Below are 26,779 nucleotides of genomic sequence, written 5' to 3'. Positions count from 1 at the left end.
TCCATAGAAGTGTTCAGGAGGTTCGTCATTCAACCCCTAATGAAGTGAAAGGTTTGGTATTTGAAATACCTACCTTTAAAATTTGAGTGGCCTTAGAGCCATTAGCATGCATGTGCACATCTTTAGGGGACCTTTGCTTGATTTGAAGATCATGTGCTCATGTGGGTGTAGCCTTTGGACTGCCTTGAGCTAAGTGATTAACATGTGATGCATTAGTGGTTCGACAACCACTTTTTGTGGGTCAGAGTCCCAAGAGACCAGAAGTAGGTGAGGTGACTGAGGTAAGCTTCTGTTTACGCCTTTTTATCACGACAATGGTTGAACCATCGGCCATGACGTATGTAAGTGTGTGAGGAATGACTTTGGAGCCACTCGAGCAAGATGAACTGGCGAAAGAACCGCTAGCATGAAGTGTGTGTGGCGACATACTGATATCAATAGTGCTGATGTGGAATGAGGGTGGCGCAGCCTTGTGGTTACCCACAGAAAGTAAAGAGAAGAAGTGGTGTCAGCACCACTTTTAGGCTTAAGACTAGCAGAGTGTCTGCCAGTAACAGAGTGAATATGAAAGGAGGTGGTTTTAGGACCACCAATGCATTTGACATCAACATGCTTACCTTTGACATTGGAAACCCTTAAAACGGCTCTAAGAAACACTATGTCAACACGCAATAAATAGAAGAGGCTACCAACACATAAGAATAAAATGATGAGGGTTGCGAAGATTAGGGGTATAGGTATACGCGACTAAAGATGGACTTCGTGAGGCAAAAGACAAGAGAGGAATGAAAGAGAGAGTCGTGTCCGCACTAAAGGGCGGCCAAGGGGTTCAAGTGCAAATGAGAAAGGGGATATGAAGACGAGGGGACAAAGAAGGAGGTTCGCTCTAGTGCACGGCTCCAATCTTCAAATGTAAATGAGAGAAGGGGGAAGAAGACAAGAGAGCAAAGGGGGGTGTCTGCTCTATGGTGCGTGCCTAAGCTTGGCACTAAGTGTGAGGGGGAAAAGAAAGGGAGACTAGAGAGAGAAGAGGCAAGGCTGCCTCTAGGCGCAGCTCCGTGCCTTAGGGGTGAGTGAGAAGGTGAGCTAGACGAGTTGCGTTAATTGGGTGAGCTGGTTTGCACACAATTGCGGACCAGGGTTTAGAGAGGAGTGGTAAGAACAAAGGGGAGAGAGACGAGTAAAGAGCTGAGTCGGGGCCGCTGCTTGATGCGGCCCTAGGTATGGTGACAAGGGGGAGCACAGAGAGCAAAGAGAGAGGGACGAGTGAAAAGCCGGGGCCACTGTTTGATGCGGCCCTAAACGTAGATTGAGAGAAGAAAGGTGGGGGCAGCAAAGAAATAAAAGGGGAGAGACGGGGCCGTTGCCAAATGCAGCCCTGGACTTTGTGTGCACAACAGGAGGGGAAGAGACGAGGCAAAAGAGAGAAGAGAGAGTGGGTAGAGCTAAGGCTGCGGATAGGTGTGGCCTTGAGCCTTGGGTAGAGAAGAGAGGAGTGGAGAGAGAAAGAAGAAAGAAAGAGAAGGGAGAGAGGAGAGAGAATAGGCTTGGGATGTGTCCTAACCTAGGTGTACCCCCATAGGCCTTCTTCCAGGCTCATGAGAGAGAAGGGCTAGGTTTGGGTCAAGGTTAAGGGGTGGTGTGTGGACTAGGGAAATAGGCTAGGGCATAGTGTATGGTCTAGGGTCTAGAGTATAGTGTATGGTCTAGGGAGTATGGTGTAGGGGTAGTTTCTCTCTCTACCTAAAGTTTCTCTCTCCTCTTAATTGGATCAAAAACTTAGAAGAAAAGGAAAATAATAAGCTAAAACTCACTCTTCAATGCTCAAGTTTCATTCAGAATGATCAAGCCCTTTTACAAATGACTTAAGCTCACTTATATAAAGCAACTAGGAATGCTCAAAACAAAGCCAAATTGTGAAAAATTACATATTGAATGAATTAAAATAAAATCCTGTTTTGGACCAAATGACCAAAATACCCCTTAGTACTTTTAAGCAAACGATAAAACCATCCCTCTATGAGGGGCCTCTTGCCATGGCTAGAATTCAAGAGCTTTTTTGGATGGTTGCGGCTGTAATTCAGGCGATCAATCGTCATAGAATTGATGCTTGATCTATTACGAACATTTTAATGCCCTTTGATCGTATTGAAACAGACTCGTCATGAAGAACAAAAAATCCGGCCAAGTCTATAAACTTCGACCACCAATTTGGTGCTATTCATGACGTTTCGAGCCCTCATTTTGATCACAAATCGAAGAGGATATTGTCACGATCATTTTGCACTAAATTTTGTTGGATTTGGTTTCCGTTTAAGCATATTCCAAATTTGGGAAGTCGTCAGAAAATGGGATTCTGATGACTAGGAAATCTTTCCTTTTTCAACCTCAAAATTTGCACTATCCGGCCTCCAATTGTGTGAAAAAACTATACCAAATTGCCCTTTGTAATACAATCGCAACGGACCTATATTTACGACGATCCGACACCGGTATCTCGAGTTATGACTTCACGAAGTTTTGGATGTCTTCTTGCATAAAATCTAATTTTTAACCTTTCAAGTTCATCGTTTCTTTAGAAATTCTCTCGTTTCGGGCCATGTTATGACGTGCGCCATATGTGAAAACGATCGGGTCATCGAGACCTAGCTTGTGTCTAAATTTGAGCTTGTTTCGACTCAAAATGAGCACGTTATGACTATTTGAAAATCATCCCGAAATGGGAAAACATAATTTTTATAAATGGAAACTGGTTCACCGAGGTTGCACTATAATAGTGTAAAACCCACCCTTTTATGGCAAGTTGGGTCCAGAATGATCTTGAAAGATCTAATTGAACTCAAATTTGGTCTTTGAGGTTTTTTCGGGGTTTTGGATCTATTGACGATGGTTGGTACTGTTTTGAGGCTCCAAAAATGGGGCTGTAGTTACAAGGTCTTTTTTCAGCATGAAAGGAATTGGTTTTGAGAATCGAGTTTCATCTTGATCATATCAAAACTGATCAAAAAGTGACGAAACTTTGTGAGCATCTTTCGGGCATCCCAAACTACTCTTCCAGAGGTCGCCTATTTTTAGGCTTATTTTACAATGTTCCTATGGTTTGACGGTGTATTGGGTACCAGCAGGACCAGGTTGTTATTGGCTCTCTCCTTACGCATCTTAGAGATACAAGTACATAAAAAATGATGTATAATAGACTTTATGACACTTGATGGTGTATATAACTACTCCTACAGTAAATAAGCAGCTTCTAAGAGCTCTATAGTAAGGGTCGTACCTCCCATATAGATGTATAGAGCTTTGGAGCATCAAAAGTCTACTATAAGCTTTAAGCTCGGATGTATAGAGGCTTAGAGCATAAAAAAGTGACCTTTCTATTTCCTTGTATCCAGAGGATGAGTTGCTTAGAACTATTTTCTATATGAAAATGAGTAATACTACATTGTGTTTAGGCTGTGGGAGAGAGAGAACCTCAGCTATCGGAGAGAAGGTATGAAGTTTGATAACAATTGCCGCATACCAATTTGTTATCTTCACTTCGCTTCTGGCAAAGCACCCGAAGACTACAGGTTTTGCCTCACAAGTGAAGCAAACCAAATAGCAGCGAAGAGCATTCTAATTTATTATTTGTTTCTATTAAAACTTTAGTAGCACTTGTCCATTTTATGAAGAAAACAAATACAAAACCAAAAAAAACCACCTAAACCCTCCTTTAACACGTATAAAGAAAAGTACAAAAAAAAAAGAAAAGGCATATAACCCTACTTATTTTGACGGGGGTAGAAAATAAAAAATTATAAATATTTTTAAATTTAAAAGAACTATTTAAGTACTTTCACTACTATGTTTCTAACTACAAGGCATTATAAAAGTATGAGAAATGATCCTATAGAACCCTCCCCTACTCATGTGTGTAGGACCCCAAAGGATCACCATTAAATTTGACACATCTATAGAAAAGTCAAGTCTTACATCTATGTGATAATTTTTATAGAAATCCGTATCAACTTTAATAGTGATCTTTTGGATATCTACACACATGGGTGGGGGAGGGTCTTATCGGATCATTACTCTACAAATAAATTTAAAATTAGTAGTATTAAAATAATATTTCAACTATTTTATTTATTAATAAATATAATAATAACATATTCATTATTAATTTTTTATTTTTTTAAATAAAAAACAAAATTTTATCTATTTGGTTCCAAATGAGCAGTGATTTCATAGTGATTTCATGCAACGGTTTTATAGTAATATAATGCAATAATATTAAAAAATCATGTTAGGGCCATTTGTTTGATCCAAATTTTAAAATATACATTCTTTTTATTCTAAAGAACAATCACAAAAAAAGAAAATTTGAAAACACAACTTCGAAAATATTTTTTTAGTCCAATTAACATAAGCCATCCATCTCGATAAGATGCTTAGATGGAGGTCTTAGAAGTATTTTTCTTTTTCCAACTTTTTTAGATGACTTATTATCATTAGATTAATAATGTTAAAAGAGAAAGAAATAATTAATTTTGTAAAGGCCAATATCTTGAAATTTACCAAATAAATAGTCTAGATTGGTTTTTTTTTTTAGATTGATTATTAAGAAGAAGAAAGAGTATGAACAAAATTTTGAATCATACTAATATCATAATATGCGTGGTTGCATTATACTATTTGTTGCATGAAATCATTGTCCTTTTCCAAATTAAAAGAATCAAAGTCTTCCCCGAATCTACTTTTTTGGTTTTAGATCAAACCGCAGCCGCTCCGCAGTAAATCTAAAAAACGTTGGATATAAGCATTAAAGAAACCGACCTCTGCAGAGCTGCTGCTCCATGAAGTTCCATTTTATATATTCATTCAAAATTTAAGATAAAGTTGTGGCATTGTTGGACTATTTCTGATATTCAGCAATCATTCGAGAGTAAGTTTAGATTGGCCATTTGGATTTGGGTCCTGATTAGCTCCTGAGTTGCCTCAATCATATTCATTCATTTAGCCATGAATTGAGAAGATACTCTCTCCTTTTCAGGATCAGTCAATTGATTACCACCCTAGAAAGTTTATTTTTTTTATTTCCGACGAACGAGGCTTGGCCTTTTTTTTTCAGGTTGATGATTTCATCAAACGGTAAACAAATTCCTTCTCTTCTTCGTCTTCTTCTTACCATGGTGTAATAATCTTCTTATTTTTTGTTGGGCAAATTGGGGGATAGGATACCTAGAGTTGCCCTAACCAGTAAGCAACAAGTCCCAGAAAAAAAAGAAGAAGGAAATCTCTGCGTCTCTTTCAAGAATTACCGCAGGAACAGAAGTATTTGTGCTGATGTTTCTTGTAGAAATGCATGTTTTGGTTAGCAGCGCGGCAGTCATTAAGTAAAATACACACACCAGACCAGAAAATGCTATTCGCTTTGAAATGCCATTTGATTGCTTAGCTTTCTCTGTTTGAAGGAGATTTCTTGCTTGATTATAGAGTAGATGTTTGCACTCAAATTTCATGCCTTGGTTTTCCAATCTTTAAGCTTTTCATCCATTTTGTTTCAATTTTGTCTTGACATATCGCATGATTGATTTGATTTGATTCGATTCATTCACTCGGTACCTGACCTGCTAGAAACTCCTACTGCAAATCTGCTCGAAAATTCAATTTCGGGGGTTTGACGACATAGTCCATCCAGTTCAGTTGTAGTAGCATGTCAATCGTGTTTTTTATAATAACCCAGTTACTTTTGCTCTCTCAACAACTTCCTCAATTTTCTTCATTGTTTCAGCACAGGTCGAGATTCTCAAATGTGTGTTCCAGTCCTGGTAATTAAGACATCGAAATGGGGGATGAACATGCAGCTTCTACAGGCAATAAGAAATCACAGGCAGAGAACAACAATAGAAGTCATCATTCTAAAGATGACATGTCCAATGAGCTTTGGACAGGTGGGCTGATTTGTGCATTTGAATTTATGGATGGATACAAGCAGAAAACTCAAACTAAACCTGGTTTAAAGTTTAACTCTGTTCTTCAAGAGAAAGATGCTCGGACTCATACAACCCAAGTTACCACTGGTGGCCTCATTGACAATAGTGTTAGAAATTTGAACAATAGCAAATCGGTATCATTGATGGATATAAAGGGTAGATTGGAAGATGAAAATGGCCATGTTCCTTTCCTAGACAAAACCCTGGATGTGGATAAAACTCAAGGGGGTCATTGGGTTCCAATTGGGTGGAGTAGAATCTCTGAACTTGTCCAGATGGTTCAAGTTGATGCTGATTGGAGTTCACAGCAATTGGATTGGAGTGACGAAGAGAATGAAGTCACCGTTGCAGATATAGCTGCTCCTTATTGGGAGAGACCAGCTGGGCCTACATGGTGGTGCCATGTGTCTCCTGGTCATGTGGCGATTGATTCGTGGCTAAGAAATGCGCAATGGTTACATCCAGCAATTAGTGGTGCTCTGAGAGATGAAAGCAGGCTGATTAGTGAGCGTATGAAGCATCTTTATTATGAGGTGATTAGATGCGCATATGTTGAAAGGAGCTTATTATTTACATTGTACAAACTCCTCTAAATATGTTGATGAGAAGTATCTTCAGGGAGCTATGTACCATTTTACTATGTCTTCTTGAGATTATTTCTCTCTATTCTCTTTGATGTGATCTTTTTTTCTGGAACCAATATTGTTTTAGTAAATTTTTATGATTTTGAAACCTTATCCTGTGCACGTGATTGATATGGCCATATTGTTCGATACAATTTTATTTTTTCCATGTCCATAGGAAGGGAATCTTTATATCCGAGTTTCTTGTTTACTGTTGTTTGTTGTACTTTAAATAGTCCAAGGAAAATTGTCTCATGTGGGGTCGACTGCATGGCTACATATGCGGTCCAAAAAGTATAAAACATACTTCTTAAAGATGGGTGAAAGTAGGTGTTCCATCTAAAAACAATGAAAACTAACGGTCCAAATGTTTTTTTATTAGAATTATTATTTCTGGTTTTTTAAAATTTACTTATTTTTCCTATTCATGATCTCCATGTTAGAGATTACATGTCCTTAAAAATTAAGCCCAAAAATCCATCGCAAAAATAGATTTATTAATAGGCCCGCATTTCTACAAATGCGGGCTTGGCCGAATAGAAACCGGGTCCATAGTCCAATATCATCCCTTTCTTGGCCTTTTTCTGGGGTTCCTTTTCGCGAATCACCTTTATCAGCAAAGACCACTGATAACTTGTTATGTGGATTGATCATGCATTTCTTCACTGCTCTGTTTATAGTGATCCTGTTTGTTGGCCAGGTTCCAGTCAGGGTTGCTGGTGGCCTACTTTTTGAGCTCCTAGGCCAGTCCGTTGGCGATCCATACAATGATGAAGATGACACCCCGATTGTACTTCGATCCTGGCAGGCCCAGAATTTTTTAGTAACTGCATTACATTTGAAAGGAAACCCATCAAACATTAATGTATTAGGTATCCTTGAAGTTCAGGTATTTTCATGCTCTTTCTTTTTAATTTGGGGTTTAAAGTGATTAAATAGATGGTTTTGAAAGCAACTGTAAGGAGGAGAGTTTGTCTCTTTTCAATGCATCTGGCATCTAATATGTTATGATTGTTACTTATGCTCCGATATTTGTATGGAATTTTGTGATGTCATAGGATCTCCTTATAGCTGGTGGCAGTAAAGCACCAAAATCATCTCATGAGATCATTGGACATCTGGCTTGCAGACTTAGCCGGTGGGATGATAGGTAACTAAACTACTCTTAGAATTCAAATGTGCTTAGATGATACCTAGGATCTTTTGTTTCGTCTAATTTCCTACACAGAAATGTTAGATGATTGGCTTAGATAATTGACCCCTTTGTTGGACTAACATTTAAGGAACACTAATTCGAAAAATTAAATTTATTTAGCTTATCCTTTGGTAGTTTCTCAGAATAAGGTTACTTGCAACAAGGTGTCTTTGGAGCACTATCAAATGGAAAAAAAATGAAGTTGCATGCACGAATACCAGTCAACAACCTCCTTTTCTACAAAGACTAAACATGCATCAAGTTTCCCTTCTAAAAGCCAGCACGAACTGTGGCAGAGCTGAATATTTTCTAAACACGATCTAGGTGAAACTAATGTTCACTTCATATATGTTTGCATACCGAGACGAAAGTGCATGTAAACTTCATCTAGACCATTTAGAACACATTCTGTTGATTCGGGTGGACTTTTAAGTATAGTGCACCCAGACGATTTCCCTACTCAATGATTCCATGCTAGATTCATCAATGATACTGGATACACATCAGCCATGTTTCTAACCCCCAACTGTCCTTCCATTTTGGAAAGCAAATGATGTCCATGGAAAACATTGAGTGCTTATTCTCCTCTTAACCAGACCAGAAAAAATCTTCAAGATGTCCTTTACTTGGATACAATAGTCTTCCTTTACTTGGATACAGTAGTCTTCTACTCTTCTGCATTGGGAATTCTGGTAGGAAGAAAGCAGGAATACTGCTTAGGACATACTTGATTGATGTAGTACACCCTCCTGCTGAGAGCAATCATTCCTTCCTTCCACTAACTTATCTATGAAATAATATTTCAGAATCCTAGTATTCAATTAACCAGATGTGAGAGGGGACCTTGATTGAGATCTACCATATGGAATCTCCATCTATGAGGTGGTACCATGTGCTGTTTTAAGCTGATAACAATGAAAAAAAAAATTCTTTTGCTTATGAAATAATCTACCTGACATTGCTTCATTCTCTCTTGTAAAATCTTTCAATCAAGACAATAACCTCTTAACACCCTTCAGAAATATGAAGGCATTAACCTCACATTGGTGATGAGAAATAGAAGGGCTTCCATGAGTACTGAATTACTGATATCTTCCCGCAGCACACAAGAGCGTTGGTGCGGTGCCCCCTGTTAATCATCTCTTCTACAATGCCTTGGTTAATAGCCACCTTTTTTTGAAAGGTTGGTGAATAGCTGTGCCTTTTGTTCCTTGCGTACTTTATGCTATTGTGTAGCCACTTTAGTGAATGACATGCAATATATATATATATATATATATATATATATATATATATATATATATATATATATTATTTTCTTCAGTGAAAATTCTTTTTGATGTTATCGTCTTGCTGGAATGAACTTGCAGTGTCAGTATTTGCTAAGTCCTGATCCTGTTGTTGAAGTTCATACAAGTGTCACGTCTTCCATTCGTCCCTTTAGATATAGTACTCTTGTCTCATCTATGATGACTATTTTTATCCTGACATCATTATAACCTAAGTATTACTGGGCTGTTAACAGGCCCAGGCTGGCCAGCGGACTTTTGGCCTTGTTCGGGCTACATGATATGGCCTGCAGCCTGGGCCCTTGCAAGGCTCGGTGGGCCCAAAATATTTTAGGGCCTCGCACAGGCCAGTGCTGGGCCCTGCATCATTTCTTTAAGTATCTATTTAATATAGAAAGAATAAAATTTTCCCATATTTATATAGGGACCAGCCCTGTTTTTTCGGCCCTGAGCCTGGCACGGGCCTAGTTAGCATGATTTGGGGTTCAGCCCAGGCTGGATGTGAAACAAATTTTTTGGGCCCGGGCCTATCATACACTGTTTTGGGCCGGGCTAGGGCTACGACTAGCCTGGCCTGAATCCAGCCTGTTAACAACCCTAACTATTACAGTACCCTTGACCTCACTCGTGTGCCTCTTTTAATCATTCTTTTTAATTCATGAATTTGGTTACAGATTATTTCGCAAGTACATATTTGGTGCAGCGGATGAGGTTGAGTTGAAGTTTGTGAACAGGTATCTTGACATGTATACATGATCATTAAATTTAATATGAGCTTGTACAGCTTCTTCCCTCTCTCTCTCTCTCTCTCTCTATCTCTCTCTCTCTCTCTTACAGCTTATAACTTATAGTAGTCTGTAGAAGTGCATGAGATTTAAATTTTTACTTTCTGACATAATGAAACATTTACTAACAGGAGAAACAATGAGGATTTGAATCTTTTGGGAATAATCCTGAATCAAGAAATTAAAAGGTTGGCTACTCAGGTATGTGACTATTGTTGTATAGTGCATAAACCAGTATTCTTGTTCCCACTTTATTAACACAAAATCATGAATGCTGCCTTTTGAGGGGTCCATGAACAGAGATGTTTCTCAGATCTTGTTAATTGCCATTTTGGTTTGCTAATAAAAATGACACAATTAAACCTTTTTTTTTTAACAGAAAAGTAGGGAACAGAATTCATCTTTCTGTGAAGTACACAAAACTGTTCTATTAATATGAATGTTGCAACATTACTTATTTGGTCTGTAACATCTGATATACTGTTGACTAGCTGGATTAAATGTCGGCAGCCTGTTACCTTTTGTCTTTTGCCTTATGGGGATTATTGTCATTTGAAGATTGCACTATTACCTTGATCATTGTAATTGTGTGTGCTTTCAGGTATTTCCTTCATTCATTATCAAATAAAAATCTCATATGCTTGCTGATTTAGCATGGAGACTAAGAGCAACACTTGCTAATTGTGATGTTTGACTTTGGTTCCCTTGTGGTTCATAGCATGGTTTGCATCTCTTATGTAGCATAAGGACCACGACGATAGTGCTCAATCTGTTCTATATATAATTTCACGGTGTGGAAGAGGAAATGTTTTGAGCACGCGAAATGGGAAGAGGGAGACTCCTAGTGTTTAGATGGCTTAGGGTAAAAAAAAAGATAATATAGGGTCAGTAACAAGAGCCATAGTGGGTCGGAGGCAAAGGAGCAGGAGTAGTGTTCAAAAAAGCGGACCGCCCAGTGCCTAGGCGATCCAGGAGGCTTGGGCGCATCGCCCAAGCCTAGGCGGCCAAACTGGCCGGCAGTCCCTGGGCGGCTGTCTAGGCGGTACGGAACCCGCCTAGGTGGGCGCCCAGCGGCTAGCCCTAGGCAGCCGCCCAAGGCCTACGCCCCACCTAGGGGTGGAATTTTTTTATTTTTTTTAGTTTGTATTATTTTTTTTGAAATATAAAGGGTTTGAAGGATGGGTTTTAGGTTCATTTCAAACCTAAACCTACAAGAACCCATTTTAGAGAGAAAGAATCCTCAAGAAAACTAAGTTTTGTGACTGTCATTGGATCGAAATGCTTCTCAAAGTTACGAAAAACATTACCCAAGTAGATTTGATTTAGTTTTGGAGTTTTATAATCCTATTAGAGGGTGTTTTTTATTATTTTAACACCAGAAAACATCTCAGAGGTGGGAGTTAGGAGTTCGAGCAATCAAAGTAAGTGCAAATATTTATTTTTTAGATTGCTTATTTTATTTTGAGCTGTTTTCTTCAGGATCTAGTCTAAGTGGAGATCCGGGTTAGAAATATGGATATAACCTGAATCCAAATGACAAAAATTGCATTAGATGCAATTTTTGTGAAAAAGATACGAAAGAGGGAATAAACTGGTTTAACATACATCTTGCCGGTATTAAGGGGGATGTTGCCACTTGTAAAAACATTTCTGAAGCTATCAGAGAGGAGATTAAGCAATATATGAGTTTTGTAAACGCAAACAGGAACCAAATCCTTGTCATTTGAATAGATCTATTTCGGCTACTTCTAGAAGAAGTGATCCGGGTTGGAAGTATGGCTATAACCCAAAACCAAACGATAGAAATTGTATAAGATGTATTTTTTGTGAAAAAGATACCAATGGGGGTATTAATCGATTCAAGAAACACCTTGTTGGTATTAAAGGAAATGTTGCTTTCTTGTAAAAAGCTTCCTGAAGCTATTAGGGATGAGATTAGACAACTTCTGAATTTAAAAGAACCAGAAAATGATGAAAATGAGCCTTGTTCTATGGAAATATCTTCTTCAGATTCTTCTAGAAGTGGTGATCCGGGTTGGAAGTATGGTTATAACCCGAATCCGAATGACAAAAATCGTATTAAATGTAATTATTGTGGAAATGATATTAATAGGGACATTTATCGGTTTGAAAAACACCTTGCCGGTATTAAGGGGGATGTTGCCCCGTGTAAAAATGTTTCTGAGGCTACTAGGGAAGAAATTATACAATATTTGAGTTCAGGAAAATACAAAAAGATAGAAAAGGGTAGAGCTGCCAAGACTCCTAGAGCCTCATTTGCACATACTAGTAAGAGGGAGGTAGAAGATGAGGAGGAAGAGGCAAATTCAGAAGAAACAGAGGAGGACGAGCGTTATATTGAAGAGGGAGATGACTCTAATGATGATGGCCTCGATTCTGATGCATATGATGAAACTGACCCTATTCCTTCTGATGATGATGACGACTGAAGACTCTTAGTGTTGAATGTTGACTGTTGTGTTAAGTGTTGACTATTGTGTCCTAGACTGTATATTTTCTGAATTTATGTATTTGTTTTTTCTTATTTTTAGTTTCTAGTTCTACTATCTAACTTTTGTGTGTACAGTCTACAGTGTATCAGACTATCAATGTATGCTTGTATGGTTTTACTGTTTTAGCATTGTATGAAAATATGGATTATGGTCTTATGGATTATCAAAATTCTCTTCTCGACTTCTATGTTTTTTTTAACTGGGATTTTGGTCTTATGGATTATCAAAATTCTTATGGATTAATCATTGTCAGTCATCAGTCCCTCATCAGTTTCTGTTTTTTTTTTTTTAACTGAGCTGCCCAGGTTTTGGGTGCCCACCTAGGCGTTGGCCGCCTGGGGGCTGCCTAGCGCTTTTTGAAACTATGAGCAGGAGCTCAATCTCATTCTAAGGTTTTGCAACTAACATTCCACCTCACACTAAGGTTTTCATCTTTCTTCGTATGGTTGTTTTCGGCGTTTGGGTTCTGACAAATAAGAGCTGCACTTGCAAGTATACTTTCATGTGGATAATTGTATTTTCCACGAAATTTAGCATTTCAATTAGCACTTAGGATTCACTAGTTTTCCTGCACCTTATACCAATGACTAATCACGCAAGAGTTCACGACTTTCCTTAATTCATCTTGCATGGCAGCATAATACTTTTTAGTTCCTACACTCCATGGCAATGAATTACTCTTTCGATGTTAAAGGATATTGGTGATGAAGAGAGCCAGCTGAAGCTTGCTATTCTCATACATTCTAAACCCATATTCTATTCCCATACATTCTTAACCCATATTAAGTTAGGTAAGTAAAGGTATTGAAAGGGTTACTACTCCCTTAAATGTTCCCTCATTTAACAGTGACTACCCTTACAGACACAGAAAGAAGACATTAAAGAAATGGAAATATATTTCCAGCACTCTAGGGATCCCCATGTGCTGGAAGAAATGTCAAACATACTACTATTGTAAAAAAGACGAGACAACCAATCCTTTCAATATTCTTGGGTTGGGGACCTCTGCAATCTAGTCTTGACTCCCAGCAGTTTTCATGGTGCCCTTTTTGACCTTTCTTGGTCAACAAGTGATTCCCTCCTCAGTGATCATCTGAATATAATGGCTATGACCAACAGTTTTTGCCCTTTTGAAATGTAGGATTTCCATTATGTGGTAGCACTTTTCCTCTTCTCGTACATAACCAGAAGAAGCAGAACTGTGACTCAGTTTTTTCAAGTCCTTAATCTATTTAATTTTTCTTGTGATAGAGAACAAACCTTGGTCCTGTAATTTAGAGCACAATGTGTGTACCACTAAGCATCGTTTTTCTTCTAATTTTTATTTTTTCTTTTAAAGTAGTTCAACTGTCACAACCCTGCCACCTGCCCCTATACCATACTTGTCGGAGGGTAACAAGGTGCGGGACCATGACTAGAGGTAGCGAATGCCACTCAAGTGGGAGTGCACTCAACGCTTTTGAAAAGAAGGAATCAAAACAAACCACGAAAGAAAACAAATTCTCCAAACACAACCATAACAAAAGCTGAACAAATTAAAACCAAATTTATATACAATCTCCAAAGTATTACAAAAGTTCAAGGCACTAAGGCCCAACAACAAAATACAAAGCTTCACAAGAAAACAAGTATATGGCCAGCTGCCATCTAACACCTACAATCAAAAGGAAGTCTCTTCGTCAAGTACCGGTGTTCAACCGCTAGTTGCGATCACCCAACTGTTCGTCCTCGACCCGCAAGCTATCACTCTACATTCAAGAAAGTCAAAGGAATGAGCTATGAAGCCCAATAAGTAGGTCAAAGCGCCATGCATCCATGCCTATACACAATTATTCAATAGCCGCCCCCAAAATTCATACAAGTTTCATACATGGAAAATATGTATCTCAATTTCATTAGCAATCAAGCCAAACCAATCGTAACAATCAGGCCAAACCAATCCCATTGCTTAAGACTTCTACCATTCCTTTCAGGAGGGAAGACAATGACAAATGGATGATCCATTTCGTAATGTCTTTACACACACATGCACAATCCCCAGCATGCTTTGGGACTTTTGATAGGCAAAGGCCTTGCAAGACACGACCCTCTCTTTATGTCATTCTGGCGAGAGAGCGTTACACTACCACTGGGTGACCCAATGCGTAGTGCCCATATAGATTTGGAGGGGATGACCCTTCCAAGTATTCATATCCACATCCTAACTCCCGCCCTATCATGGGGAGTTAAGGAAGATCTCAACTGCCGGCACAACTTTCTTATCATAACATATCACATTACAGTACCAACGGATGACCCGTTGCATAGTGCCTCATATCACATTCTTGTCATACCATATCACACTATCAGTGGATGACCCATTGCATAGTGCTTCATATCACATCAGTGGCATGTCTTCTTACAACCATGCACATTCAACATTTCATAAGCATGTCTTATTACAACCATGCTCATTCAATATTTTATAAGCATTCACCATTTCACAAGCATTCACTATTTCAAAAGCATTCATTATTTCATAGGCATTCACTATTTCATAAGCATGTCTTATTACAACCATGCTCATTCCATATTTCATAAGCATTCACCATTTCACAAGCGTTCACTATTTCATAGCAGAGCAGAAATTCAGTGTAGCAGTCTCTTAGAAAAACGAGCATAGTTTCCACTCCATAGGGAATTTGATCATGGTTCCAAAACCACTTTGGAAATAGACTCACTCATCTGTCTTTTATAAGTGGTTTGGTCAGTGAACGATTTAGTCAGTGAACAATCTTGCACAAAAACATGTAAAGTTCCTGGAATTTCCTCTCATAATTCTGGCATGTTCTAGCAAATGGCTCATAACTTTCCAATCAAAAGAAGATATGGGGTCTTTTTCCTCTTAAAATAGACTCAAAGGCGTACTTCCCCACAAAATTTCATAACCAACAGAAATGATTTCAGTACTCAAACAATTACTCAAAATGGGGTCACAATTCTGGAAAAACAGGCACATTCCAGCAAGATTACAAGAGCATTCAAGTCATATTTATGTTCAAAGCTTTATCCAAAATCATGCTTAAATCTCATAACTTGATGGACTAAAAAAAACCATGCATTAACTAAAAACATGAAGACATGGTAGCTAAACGCACTTGCTTGCACCAAGAGACCCCAAGTTTCCCACACAGGTCAAGCTTCCAAGGGTAGCTCAGGCTTCCATGGCTGACCGAGCCTAAAGTTCTAAGTGTTGAAAGGGAGGTCTTGGGAGAGAGGAAAAAGTCCTTGAAGGGGTGTGATGGGGTTTTATTTATAGGCAGAGAGGGGGCAGGCAGCTGGTAGGTGGCATGCAAGGGGTTACAAGTGGCATATTGTGGCATCCAAGTGGCTTACATGGCATACAAGTGGCGTACAAGCAAGAGCAGGTATAGAAGTTTCCCCTGGGCTGCCTTATACTTTCACTCACAGCAGCTCCACTTCACTCATGGCAGTGTCGTGCACTGCGGCATCACGCGCGGCAGTGTCTCGCACGGAGGCATCCTCTTTGTCCAAGTCACGCACTGTGGTATCCCTTGCACACACGACGACTTATCTTTACACGCACGGCGGCTTACAAGCACGACGGCATCCCTTGCACGCACGACGGTATCACTTGCACGCACGGCGGCTTACTCCCTTATGCAAGAAAAGTCTGGGTCCTTACATCAACGGTAAGATTGGATATAGTGTTGCAATGTCAACACCTTGACCAATTAAGCTCAATCGATCTTGCTACTGGTTCTCTCGATTTCCCATGTAACTAAATTTTTTTGCAAGTTACGTACGAAATCATACAGTTGATAGCATTGTTTCAAAAAACTGCCCTAGGCGGCCGTCTAGGTGCCCATGAGGCCATAGGCCTCCCACCTAGGCCAGGGCTGGCCTTCTTGGGAGGAAGTTCCTAGGCGCATGCCGCGCCTAGGCGGGTTAGGCAGGTGCCTAGCGCCCAGACCTGGGTGGGGGGCCTTGGAACTTACATAAAAATGATGGATTTTTTTTTCATTTTAGGGGGCCTTCTTTTTGACCCATGAAAGGGGGGTATTTTGACCCCCCATAGTAAAAACTCTTCTTATGCTCTAGAAACACCCAAAATTAATGATTTTGCGATTTTTTCACAACGTGAAATTTTTGAGAAGTTCGTAAGAAGGATTTAAAACCTTACCATATCTTCTCACTAACAATTTTAGGGTCCAAATGAGGCTTCTAGAAGACTTTTGGGGAGTATGTTAGAAAACCAAAACATGGAGGATACAACATCCAATACATTGAACACTTAAAGATCTCTTTCTTTTCATTTGTATAACATCTTTTGTAAAACATAATTTTGAATTGGTCATTTGGTCTCATTGGAGACCTAGAGTCTGAATATGACTATATGAACTATAAACTATAGACTGCAGTGTATGGACACTAAACCACTAATATAATATGTGCTAGTGTCTCTTTTTTCTCACCATTTTAGTTGTGATTTCAACGTGTTTCAACTTCCAGATGCATATATTTGTATAAAGTTGTTAGAATGCATATAAATGCATAAATATACATATTCAGCCCTTATATGGGCATATATATGTGCGTTTCCACAACACATATATGCATATATGTGTATATCTTCGATGCCTGTTAGAAGGGAAAGGGTCATTGGAGCTGAAAACACTGGCAGGGCCCGTGAATGTCATTTGGATTGTTTCTGTGTCTGATCCAAATATACCCTGATGCCAATTACTGTTGTATAACCTTTGAATCCAATATGACATTTTTGCCTGTGGTGTTTTACATCATTGGCAGCCTATTCCACAGCCTCTGTCACTGTGACAATTGTGCTTGTTGTCTTTGCACTTACCCGGACAGGCATTTTTTTCTTTTTTAATCGTACTTCAACCACATTTTCAGTTTTAATTTTGGCCATTTTCTCCTTCACATATTTGTGATGGTTGCTTTTCTATCATCTGCAAAGTTCCTCATATTTTTAACTTTCCTTGGTTCACAATGATTTGTCCCTGTGGCGATTCCTGTGCTGGTCACTTGCATTTTTACCCTGCCTTGGTACCCTTTAGTTCTACAATTGGGCAGCCTCATATCGTCATTGCATATCCAACATAGCCATCTTGTTTGGAGGTACTACAACATTGTAGTTAGACATAGTTCTTTGCGGCACCTGCTTTTAAAATAGTTGCTACACAATATTTGCTGTCATTATTGATTCTTAACATCTATTAGAGGTACTTTGAGGATGATTGGCTTGCAAAATCTTCTATAAAATTGCCAACCCAATGCCCCCCATTCCCCTTTTGTTGCATATGAAGGTCGACTTGGAACTTCTTATCGTGGTATATGTCATGCACATCGGCATAATTCCAAAAAATGGCCCGCCTAGCACATCGACGGCCACCTAGGCGGGCCAGGGGGACATGGGCACATCACCCAGGCCCAGGTGGGCCTCCTGGGTGCTATCAGGCACCCAGCACCTAGACTTGGGTGGGCGCCCAAGGAATTGTGCCTGCCCGGGGGTGGAAATGCCCCTCGTGGAGGGGCATTTTCGTATGTGCTTTCCCCCCCTAATAAGGGGTGAAAATGCCCCTCTTTCCTTTTGTTTTTCCTACTCTTATGTGTATGGAGTATTGATTGGGATGGGTTTCATTCATGGTAATGGTAATGGAGTGTATGGACTATGGACTCTGTGTTATGTCTAGTACTGAATTTGAATGTTGGATTATATTTTCCTATTTTTGTTAGTGTGTTATTAACTAATTGTCCAAATCTCAAATATTCTGGTTTTGTCTTTAGGGTTTGGATTGATTGAACATAGGAAATGTATTAAAAATGAATCTCAAATATTTTGTTTGTCTTTAGAGTTAGGATTGATTGAAAATAGAAAATGTGTTAAAAATGCCTCAATATGCATTTTTTACATGAAATTTGGACCTAGAAGGATGAAACAGTTTTATCAGACACTCCCACGTTCTTCCATTTGTTTCTGGGGAGCCCAGAGCCTCTGGGATTTTTTGGAACATTGGTTGATTGGTTACTGTGATATTGCCTTGCTTGATGCACATTGAAGCTGTCACTATTTTCTTTTTGATAAAACTTGTCACTTCCAAACTAGGACTGGTGTATGTTTGATGTATCACATTATTTTCACAACTACAGTGCATTGATTTTTGTTTCAAGTTTGCCTAGACAAACTATCCTGGCTGCATAGAATATGTTAGGTCTTTTCATTGAGGAGCATATCATGCTTCCAACAATTAGTTGGTGTAAAGTTTTTCTTCAATCATCTTGCTCGTCTACCTATATTAAGTTCCCATTTCGGAAGTCCTTCGGCGAGATCCATAAGCGGGAAATATTAGATGAGATGGTTGAGAGGAAGAGCCCCTGGGAACCTTCGAACTATTAAACAAGGAAATGAACAACTAAAATATATCACAATGTAGGGAAAGAAGAAAAATTGAAGAAAATCACAGTACTGCCCTTTTAACTCCTGCAAATATAATTTGTTTAATATACACATAAGATGATCAACAATTCCCCTCAACTTGGTGCATTGATGTTGGAGGTGCCCAAATTTCCCATTATTTGTTGTTTTCTTTCATTTCCAAAGGCTTTCTAATGAACACATCAGCGAATGGATCCTGTGTCGAGTGATTTATTTTAGAGGGCACATCACCCACAGTGCAATACGGTCTGCCTATGCAGGCGATGCTCTGCATATTCAGCTCATCACCAAATCCTGCATATGTGAGGTCCTGCTATGTGGTGCAGACCACAACGCTTGTTGCAGCTGTTTAAAGCATTATGACGCCACATGTGATAAACAATGGTTTTTTTTTTTTTTGAAACTTGAATTCAATGTTGGAAATTCTATTTTTTATTTTTCAAATTTATATGTTACATGGTGTGCCCATGAGTCGACATGTATCAAAGTATTGATACATGATACCTGGCCACCTGCCACATATCGCGGTAACACTAAGGATATCTTGTACATTGAATTGGAAAGCTTCTGTATATCATCAACATTATTGGCATCTTAAATTATTGATTAGTCTTGTAGGCATCTTTACTGAATCAAACCTCATGTATATAAAGCTGTAGAGGAATTCAAACGTTAGTGACTAGCATTTGGAAGGGAAAAACTGATCTCAAATCTTTTCACAGGTGATCAGAGTTAAGTGGTCACTTCATGCCAGAGAGGAGATTGTTTTTGAGCTGTTTCAGCATTTAAGGAGCCCAATTGCAAAGCAAATACTAGGGGGGATAAGGGAGAGTACCAGAGCAATGATAGGAGAGCAAGAAGCTGTCCGCGATCGTCTCTTTACTGTTCAAGATGTCTTGCAGAGCACCATGAGAGCATGGTTGCAGGTATCGTTTCTTAGGATCTTGACTCCCCATTTGCTTTGGTTACTTATATTATAACCTAATAAGAATCATTAAATCATCTTGCCATATTCAAATAACAATATTATTGCCCCACTTATTTTAACTAGAAAACTGTCCGAAAGGGACTGATCCCAAACCTTTCAGGTGCATTTAGGATGGCCTAGTCTTCACTACGGGAGTCTCTCTCTCTCTCTCTCTCTCTCTCTCTGTGTGTGTGTTTGTGTGGTTATCTTTTTTATTTTTCCTCGAGAAGTCCAATGAATATCAAAGCCTTTTTCTTTGTTGTAGTTAACAAGATTTTATTAAACCGTATAATGCACAGGAATTCAAAACCAGGCAAGATTTTGATGCTATGCATCATGTTGCAGGATAAGAGCGTGCGCATTACCCACAATTTGGCTGTTTTTGGTGGATGTGGTCTCATTCTTTCGATCATTACGGGGCTCTTTGGGATCAATGTTGATGGGATCCCAGGGGCTGAGTCGACCCCCTATGCCTTTGGGCTGTTTGCAGGCCTACTCTTCTTGCTTGGTTTTATACTTATAGCGCTCGGGTTGCTCTACCTTGGGCTAAGGAATCCCATTACGGAGGAGCAGGTCCAAGTGAGGAAACTTGAGCTTCAACATCTGGTGAATTCTTTCCAACATGATGCAGAGACTCATGCCAAGGTTAGACAAAGACAGTCTAGGCATGACTTGCCTCCCACCGCTGCTGATCTTCTTGACCAAAGAGATGCTGATTATATCCTAATTGGCTGAAGCATGGATACCTGCAAGTACAAGAGGTTAGTAGTGGCTATGAATCAAATCGGTCAGTTTTAAATTTTGTCTGGTGGTTTTTTTAAATTGTTTTTTCATATGGATATCAAAGTGATTGTTTTGAAGATTTAGTGCAGCTTCCATCTTAACTTAGCCAATAGGGTAGAGTTTCCATCTCTTGTAAAAATGTGTAACGCTTGTTGTTCACACCAGTTGTCATTTTGGCCTCTTCTATGCTTTGCCTATTTTTTGTGAATGAAATTACTCTAGTTTTAGTGGCTTTTCAATTGGCTTCTTCTGAAGCCACTTCTTATGCTCAATGATTGGGAAATCACGTTGGCCAAGGCGAGTTACTCAACCTTGGAATCAAGCTGAGTCCTATACAGGGTGGATAAATTTGAAAAAATAAAAAATTTGAAAAATAACATGGAACCACTAAAAGTTAAATAAAAACAAAGGCAATCTTAAAAACTCCAATTACGCATAAAAAAAAAGAAAGAAAAAATGGATTTAAGAATTTGATTTATAGTTGGGTATATTTTTAAAAATTCAATATACCAAACAAAACTCACCAAACATTGCAAAAACATCCAAATTATAGATACCTATATGACAATTTTGTTTTTTTTATAAATGTTTTTTATGTACCATGAGTTGTACATGTAATTTGGGTAACTTGGTCTTGCCCCAAGTTAACCGCCCGAGTCTGAGTGGACTCAGGCAATGCCGTTACCTTATGCCGTATTATGTATGTCTGAATGCACACAAGAAAAGAGTGCCTTTGTATGTGTGTATGTTTTTTTTTTTTTCGTTCTTTTGTTTTGTTTGTTTTTGGGAAGGGCGTGCGCTAGAGGGGAAGACCCTTCTTTTTTTTTTTTCTTTTTGGGGGAAAGGGGAGCGCTGTGGGCGAGAGGAAGACCCCCCTTTCTTTTTTTGTTTTGGTATGGGGGGCGGAGGGGGAGGCGGGGGCTACTGGAAGGCCCGTTTTAACTTCAATCGGGCAATATGTGGATATGCATGTAATTGTGCAAGCAGCTGGATTGGCCCCATCTCCTATTCTCTATGCTTTGTTTTATCTCCTTTGTATGAACAAGAGTGGTTTATGTACGGACTATACTTTTTCTTAAAGTACGAAATGTAATTACGAAGGTCAGTCAACCTGTTTTTCTTTTTTTATTCATTTATTTAAATTGTCTATCGGTTTACTTTTTACCTATAAATAGAGCATTTTGTATTTTAAGAAAATTTTAGGGTTTGTATATAGATCACTATGTTAACGTCTTCAAGGGTAATTTAGATAAAAAAAAAGAGTAGTAGATTGATCAATTTTATTTGTAATTTCCACCTACAAATAGAGCATTTGTATTTTAGGGAAAATTTTGTGTACGAAAATCACCCTATTAACAAAGGAAAAAATTTATATATGGATGGGACCTTATAATGTAGAATTACAGTTGCCCTTCAAAAATCTATTGGAAAAGGTAGTTTTAATGTTGAAAAATCTTTTAATTGATCATCTCGACATCGAGATGTGTGACTATGAAAAATAAAAAGATTTTAAGTCTCAGAAATAGTGCATTTTAAAACATATTATCTACACCGTCCATTTTAAAGATTTTCATATATTTATAAATCTACTTGATTTTAGGGGAAATTGCTAAAAACCTTCTAGAATATACTCTACCCCCACCCCAAAATACTCTCACTACTTTTTATTGAAAACCAACTTTTATAACTAAAACCCCCAAACTTAAGAAGTTGTAAATTTTGTGACCAAACTACCCTTATATGTACCTTCACCGTACAAACGCCGCTATGAAAAAATACATTCGCCAGACCGCGGTACTCATTTGCTGGACTAACCACATAAGCCGGTCTGATTTAACCACAAAAAGCTAGACCCAGACAGCGAATTGCCGGACAGCCTACTCAATAAACAAACCACCGGAGCGCAGCCCAAAATAGCCAGACTGATCGAGAAAATCGCCAGACTGATGCTACCTAACTCCAGACCAATGATCTCAGTAAATAAACGCTGGACTATAATAATGAAAAGCCGGATTGTTCAATGATGTCGTTGGACTGCTCATAACTAAAGCCGGACTGAACTTTGCCAGAATAAACATCGTTGGACTGATGCGTGACAATGCCGGACGGCCATAGTCCATCAACCAAATCGCCAAACTACTCCGAGAGCATCTGAGAAGCGTAAGACGTTCTTTTGGCTGCTGGTGATTTCCTTGCTCAAGGAGGATGGGATTTGGAGTACCTTCCTTGGTGCTTGGTATGCCAGTTCTGCTTCTAGGAGAGCAATGGGGACATGCAAGACTTTTGCTGGTCCGGCGTATAGGTGACCCTTGGTGTTAGAAGGTCTACCTCTAGGGATTCCTCAACCTCAGGAGTTGCTTCTAGCTTGTCATTTTGTTCTGGCGAATTAGAAGCAGAGGTAGAGGGGGGAAGCTTCATCTTCGGGGGATGACACCATGACCTCAGAGATGTGGCAAGGTATGCTTGGATAAATGGGAGTCAAGAGAAGGATCTTGCCTTGTCTTTCCTCCTCTTTGAACATGTCCATGATCATTCACCCGAGGTCTTTGACGTCATCATGATGCAAGGTCATGTTTCTCTCACAGGCTTCCAATCATCATCCTTTGGCTTTTTTGGTGCTAGAAGATCCGTGAAATAGTACTTAGCGTCAACATAGTGAGTCTTAGCTACAAGGAATGATCTCTTATCAGCATAGACTGTGTGCTATCTCCCATCTCGGCTATATTTGAATCAGTGATGGAGGGTAGAAGGAACCACCCCCTGATCGTGGAGCCAAGGGCAACCAAGCAGGAGTGTCAATTACGTGGAATTGAGCATAATCGTTCAAGTCACCGATCTTGAGGTGAAGGTGCACCGTGCCAGCTGGCTTCTCTCCTGACTGGTTGAACCCCTGCACTGTAATGTGGGTAGGAGTGAGGTCCTCAGATCCTAATCCCAATTGGGTGAGGATCCTTCTTGGGATCAGGTTGACTGCTGACCCTCCATCCAGCATAATCCGGTTGATAGGGTAGGCATGTAGTTCACTAGTCACGAAGAGCGGGCGATTGTGAAACTTGCCTCCGAATTGAAAGTCATCCTCAAAAAAGGTGATCGTCAAGCACCCACTCAGGATGGCTGGGTAGACCTCAATAGGCTCCACTTCAGTCTCGTACACCTTCGGTTTAGAAAGGGCATGAACCAGGGTCATATGGTAGTCTATGGACAGCATAAGGGAAAAATAGATACTTAGAAGGGCTGGAAGCTTTTTCAAATGCCCAACTACATCATATTTCACTTTATCCTAATCAGCCTTCTGTGATCTTGATCATGTCACTGGTTTGGGTGGTAGGGTAGGTTTAGGAGCAGGTTTTAGTTGAGTTTTGGTCTGTGACATTGGCTGAATTTTTTGTTCAGACAGTGCGGTCTGGGCTGATGGGGAGATAATAGGGATTTGTATTAGGGATATGAAGGTTTGAGGTTGAGGCTTAGGGAAAAGTGAAGGATCAAGAAACTTGAGGACCTTGAGCTTCTGAGGTGTGGTTGTAGCTTCTTCCCTGATCTTAGGCTCATTTGCCCTGTGCTGGGTGATACTTCCGAGAGCTACACCATATGGGAGGCGTCCTTGGAACAGGAGCTTGAAGGTGGCTCAGATTTGGCTTGAGCAGCCCGGGCCTCGGCCTAGCCACTTGGGCTAGCATCTTTCTTAGGCGCTTCCTATGCGATCTGCTGATGTTTGTGCCTTTGAGCTCTCTGTTTAGAGTGTCGAAGTCTGGTGGGCATTGCCGAGCTACACCTGTGAAAGAAGAAGAGGGAGGAGAGGAGGAAGAAACAGAGGTAGAGTGTTCTGGGCAGCTTTTTACACCATCACCAGAATTAGTCGTGTGCAGGGGGTATTTTAGGTCTCGCCCCGGCTCTGACTGTTGGCGGATGCTTTTAACGTTGTCACCATTATTGGACGAGCCCCGAGCGGTTGATGACTTGAGGACGTCCTCCTGATTGGACGAAGGGATAAGGCGAGTCACTCCTGGGTTGAAGTCCCGTAAGGTCGGCAATGGAGGAAGGGGCTTGAGAAATTCTTCCTCGATTGGTGGCTGAGGGATATGTTTCCTTCGTCGAGCTGACCTGGGTGCTCATCTCTTTCTGGATCCCTTGGGAGGTGTATAGTCCATCATGACGGGCTGATGAGTAGCTCTAGCTTGCGGACTGCCTCACGCTTCAGGGACTTGAGCCTGCTTCGGCCATGATAGACTTCCCAAGGCCGAGAAGTCGGAAGGGTCTAGGGTATCCTCGTAGGGGACTTGTTGTGGGATTTCCTCTTGGACGGGAGTGATGGCTTGGAAGCGATTTGGGAGAACGACGCAAACAATGTGGCCTTTCCATACCTTCTTCGAGACTACAGCTTCAAACCTAGAGCATTCCCCCAACTCATGGCCCCATACCTGGTGATACGGGCACTAGAGATTTTCCGTACCCTGGGCAAGACGCCTAGGTTGCCTGGTGGGCTTGGGAGTGATGAGACCCTGTTGGAGCATCGCCTCGAAGAGGGCCTGCAAAGGGTTTAGCTCAACACTTCCCTGGGCTTGTGTCGGGAGGTTTTCTTGGACTGGTGGAAGAGGGACTTGAGGGTGTCCTTTTGGGTTACCATGAATTTCTTGGTACTACTGCAAATTCTTTGCCAAGAGCTCATGGAAGCCAGTGCATTCGCTCAAGTCATGACCTCATATCAGATGATACGGACACCAGAGGTTCTCATCCTCTTGGATTGTCAGTACGTGGAAAGCCTCAGTTGCCCCGAATACTTTCATTAGCTCCTCGAGCTTTATCTGACCCTTGTTCATAAGAGCTTTGATAATGTCTTTGAGCACATAACACTCTTGAGTGGGGTGACCTACTCTCCTGTGATATGCGCAGTATCTCTCGTGTGTCTCCTATCCAGCCTGCCCTGGGGATTTGACCTCCGACAGCTGGATCATGTTCTTCTCTAGTAGTAATCGAAGCAGCGTAGGAACCCACTCCTTATCGAAGGGGTACACCTTGTTCTGGTGCTGGATCCAGTAGTCACTTCGATTTATATTTTTAGGGGGCGGGACCTTGTTATAGGACTGTTGTACTGTTTGTGTCTTTGTTGTGACTACCCCTTTGGAGAGGTCCAAGGTTGAGGGGTGGCTTTCTTAGTGTCAGTCACGGTGACAGCCGCACTAATCACCCCTTCTTGCTGGTTGCCCCGATTGTTGGAGCGAGAATTGCCATTGCCCCGGGCGTTTCCCGAGCTGGAGGACTGCTGACGAGATCCACCATGATGCTTAGACATACCTTCTATACGAACCGCTATAGAGATGAGCTCTGACATGGAGGCTGGATTGGAGGCCTCAACATGCAGGGCGATCTCTGACAGCATATTTTGTATGCAGGTCTGAACTGCTTCTTTCTCAGTCATGGGAGTGGCATGATGGGTTGCCAACTCTCTCCATCGAGCGATGAACTTATCCACTGGATCACTAGGCTCTTGAGTTAGAATGAGAAGCTCGATGGTTTTCATGTTTCTCTGGACTTCATAGAAGCACTGGTAGAACAATTTCTCCATTTCCTGCCATGTGTGTACCGAGCTTGGAGGTAGCCGAGCATACCACTGGAAGGCTGGCCCTTCGAGAGTCTCGACAAACTGACGAAGGAGGATTCGCTCATCAGCCGTCGTCACTCGACAAGCAGCTTGGAAGTAGACGATATGCTGGTGTGGCGATGTAGTACCATTAAACATAGGAGCTTCCCTTTTTGATAGTTTGGGGGAAACGACATCTGGTCGATATACGAGGGGTACAACTTTTGGTAAAGCGGCACCCCTTGCATACCTGGGACCTTACTCTTGAGACTGTGGGTTACCATGGCATCTATATCATCTTACGAAACCGTGTGGGGAGCCGAACTGTCTTGAGAGGTCAGTGGGGGAGTTTGCTTAGGAGCTGTGTCCTGAACAGGCGGGGAGTTGGCCTCATGGTGAGAAGAAGAAACAGAGGGCCTAGAGGCTTCTAGACGATCCATCTTTTCAAGAATGGACTGCATCATTACCTCGAACCTGTTCATCCACTCTTCTTGGGAATCAGTCGAATCGTCGATCACCATGACGTTGACCGTTTCTTCTGAAGGGTCAGAGTCAAGTGGAATAGTGGACTGCCGGGATTGGCGAGTCGTACGTAGCGAGTCGTACGCGGCAAG

At 40.5% G+C, this 26,779-nt stretch overlaps 1 protein-coding gene across 13 annotated transcripts in view; it reads left to right on the top strand.

Annotated features, from left to right (window-relative positions):
• The first annotated feature begins 4,701 nt into the window (after window positions 1-4,701).
• The window catches only part of LOC18432772 (uncharacterized), a 35,968-nt gene continuing 13,890 nt past the window's right edge, over window positions 4,702-26,779 (top strand). Inside the window, exons 1-9 of one of the 13 annotated variants that reach the window (XM_088853585.1) lie at window positions 4,749-4,924; window positions 5,033-5,130; window positions 5,774-6,508; window positions 7,299-7,487; window positions 7,657-7,748; window positions 9,757-9,816; window positions 9,999-10,068; window positions 19,560-19,763; window positions 20,150-20,565. In XM_088853585.1, the coding sequence (XP_088709711.1) occupies window positions 5,828-6,508; window positions 7,299-7,487; window positions 7,657-7,748; window positions 9,757-9,816; window positions 9,999-10,068; window positions 19,560-19,763; window positions 20,150-20,539 (1,686 nt within the window). In that variant the 5' untranslated portion in view covers window positions 4,749-4,924; window positions 5,033-5,130; window positions 5,774-5,827 and the 3' untranslated portion in view covers window positions 20,540-20,565. Of the gene's footprint in view, window positions 5,131-5,773; window positions 6,509-7,298; window positions 7,488-7,656; window positions 7,749-8,895; window positions 8,977-9,756; window positions 9,817-9,998; window positions 10,071-19,559; window positions 19,764-20,103; window positions 20,566-26,779 lie in introns of those variants that run through there. The other 12 variants (XR_016045747.1, XM_088853593.1, XM_088853579.1 and 9 more) reach the window with 12 other exon arrangements.

Source organism: Amborella trichopoda, chromosome 1 (genome assembly GCF_054954075.1).
Source record: "Amborella trichopoda isolate Santa Cruz 75 chromosome 1, AtrichopodaSantaCruz75HAP2 v2.0, whole genome shotgun sequence".
Lineage (NCBI taxonomy): Eukaryota > Viridiplantae > Streptophyta > Magnoliopsida > Amborellales > Amborellaceae > Amborella > Amborella trichopoda.
The sequence above is the reverse complement of the archived record's forward strand: the minus strand, read 5'-3'. Positions and strand labels throughout refer to the sequence as shown.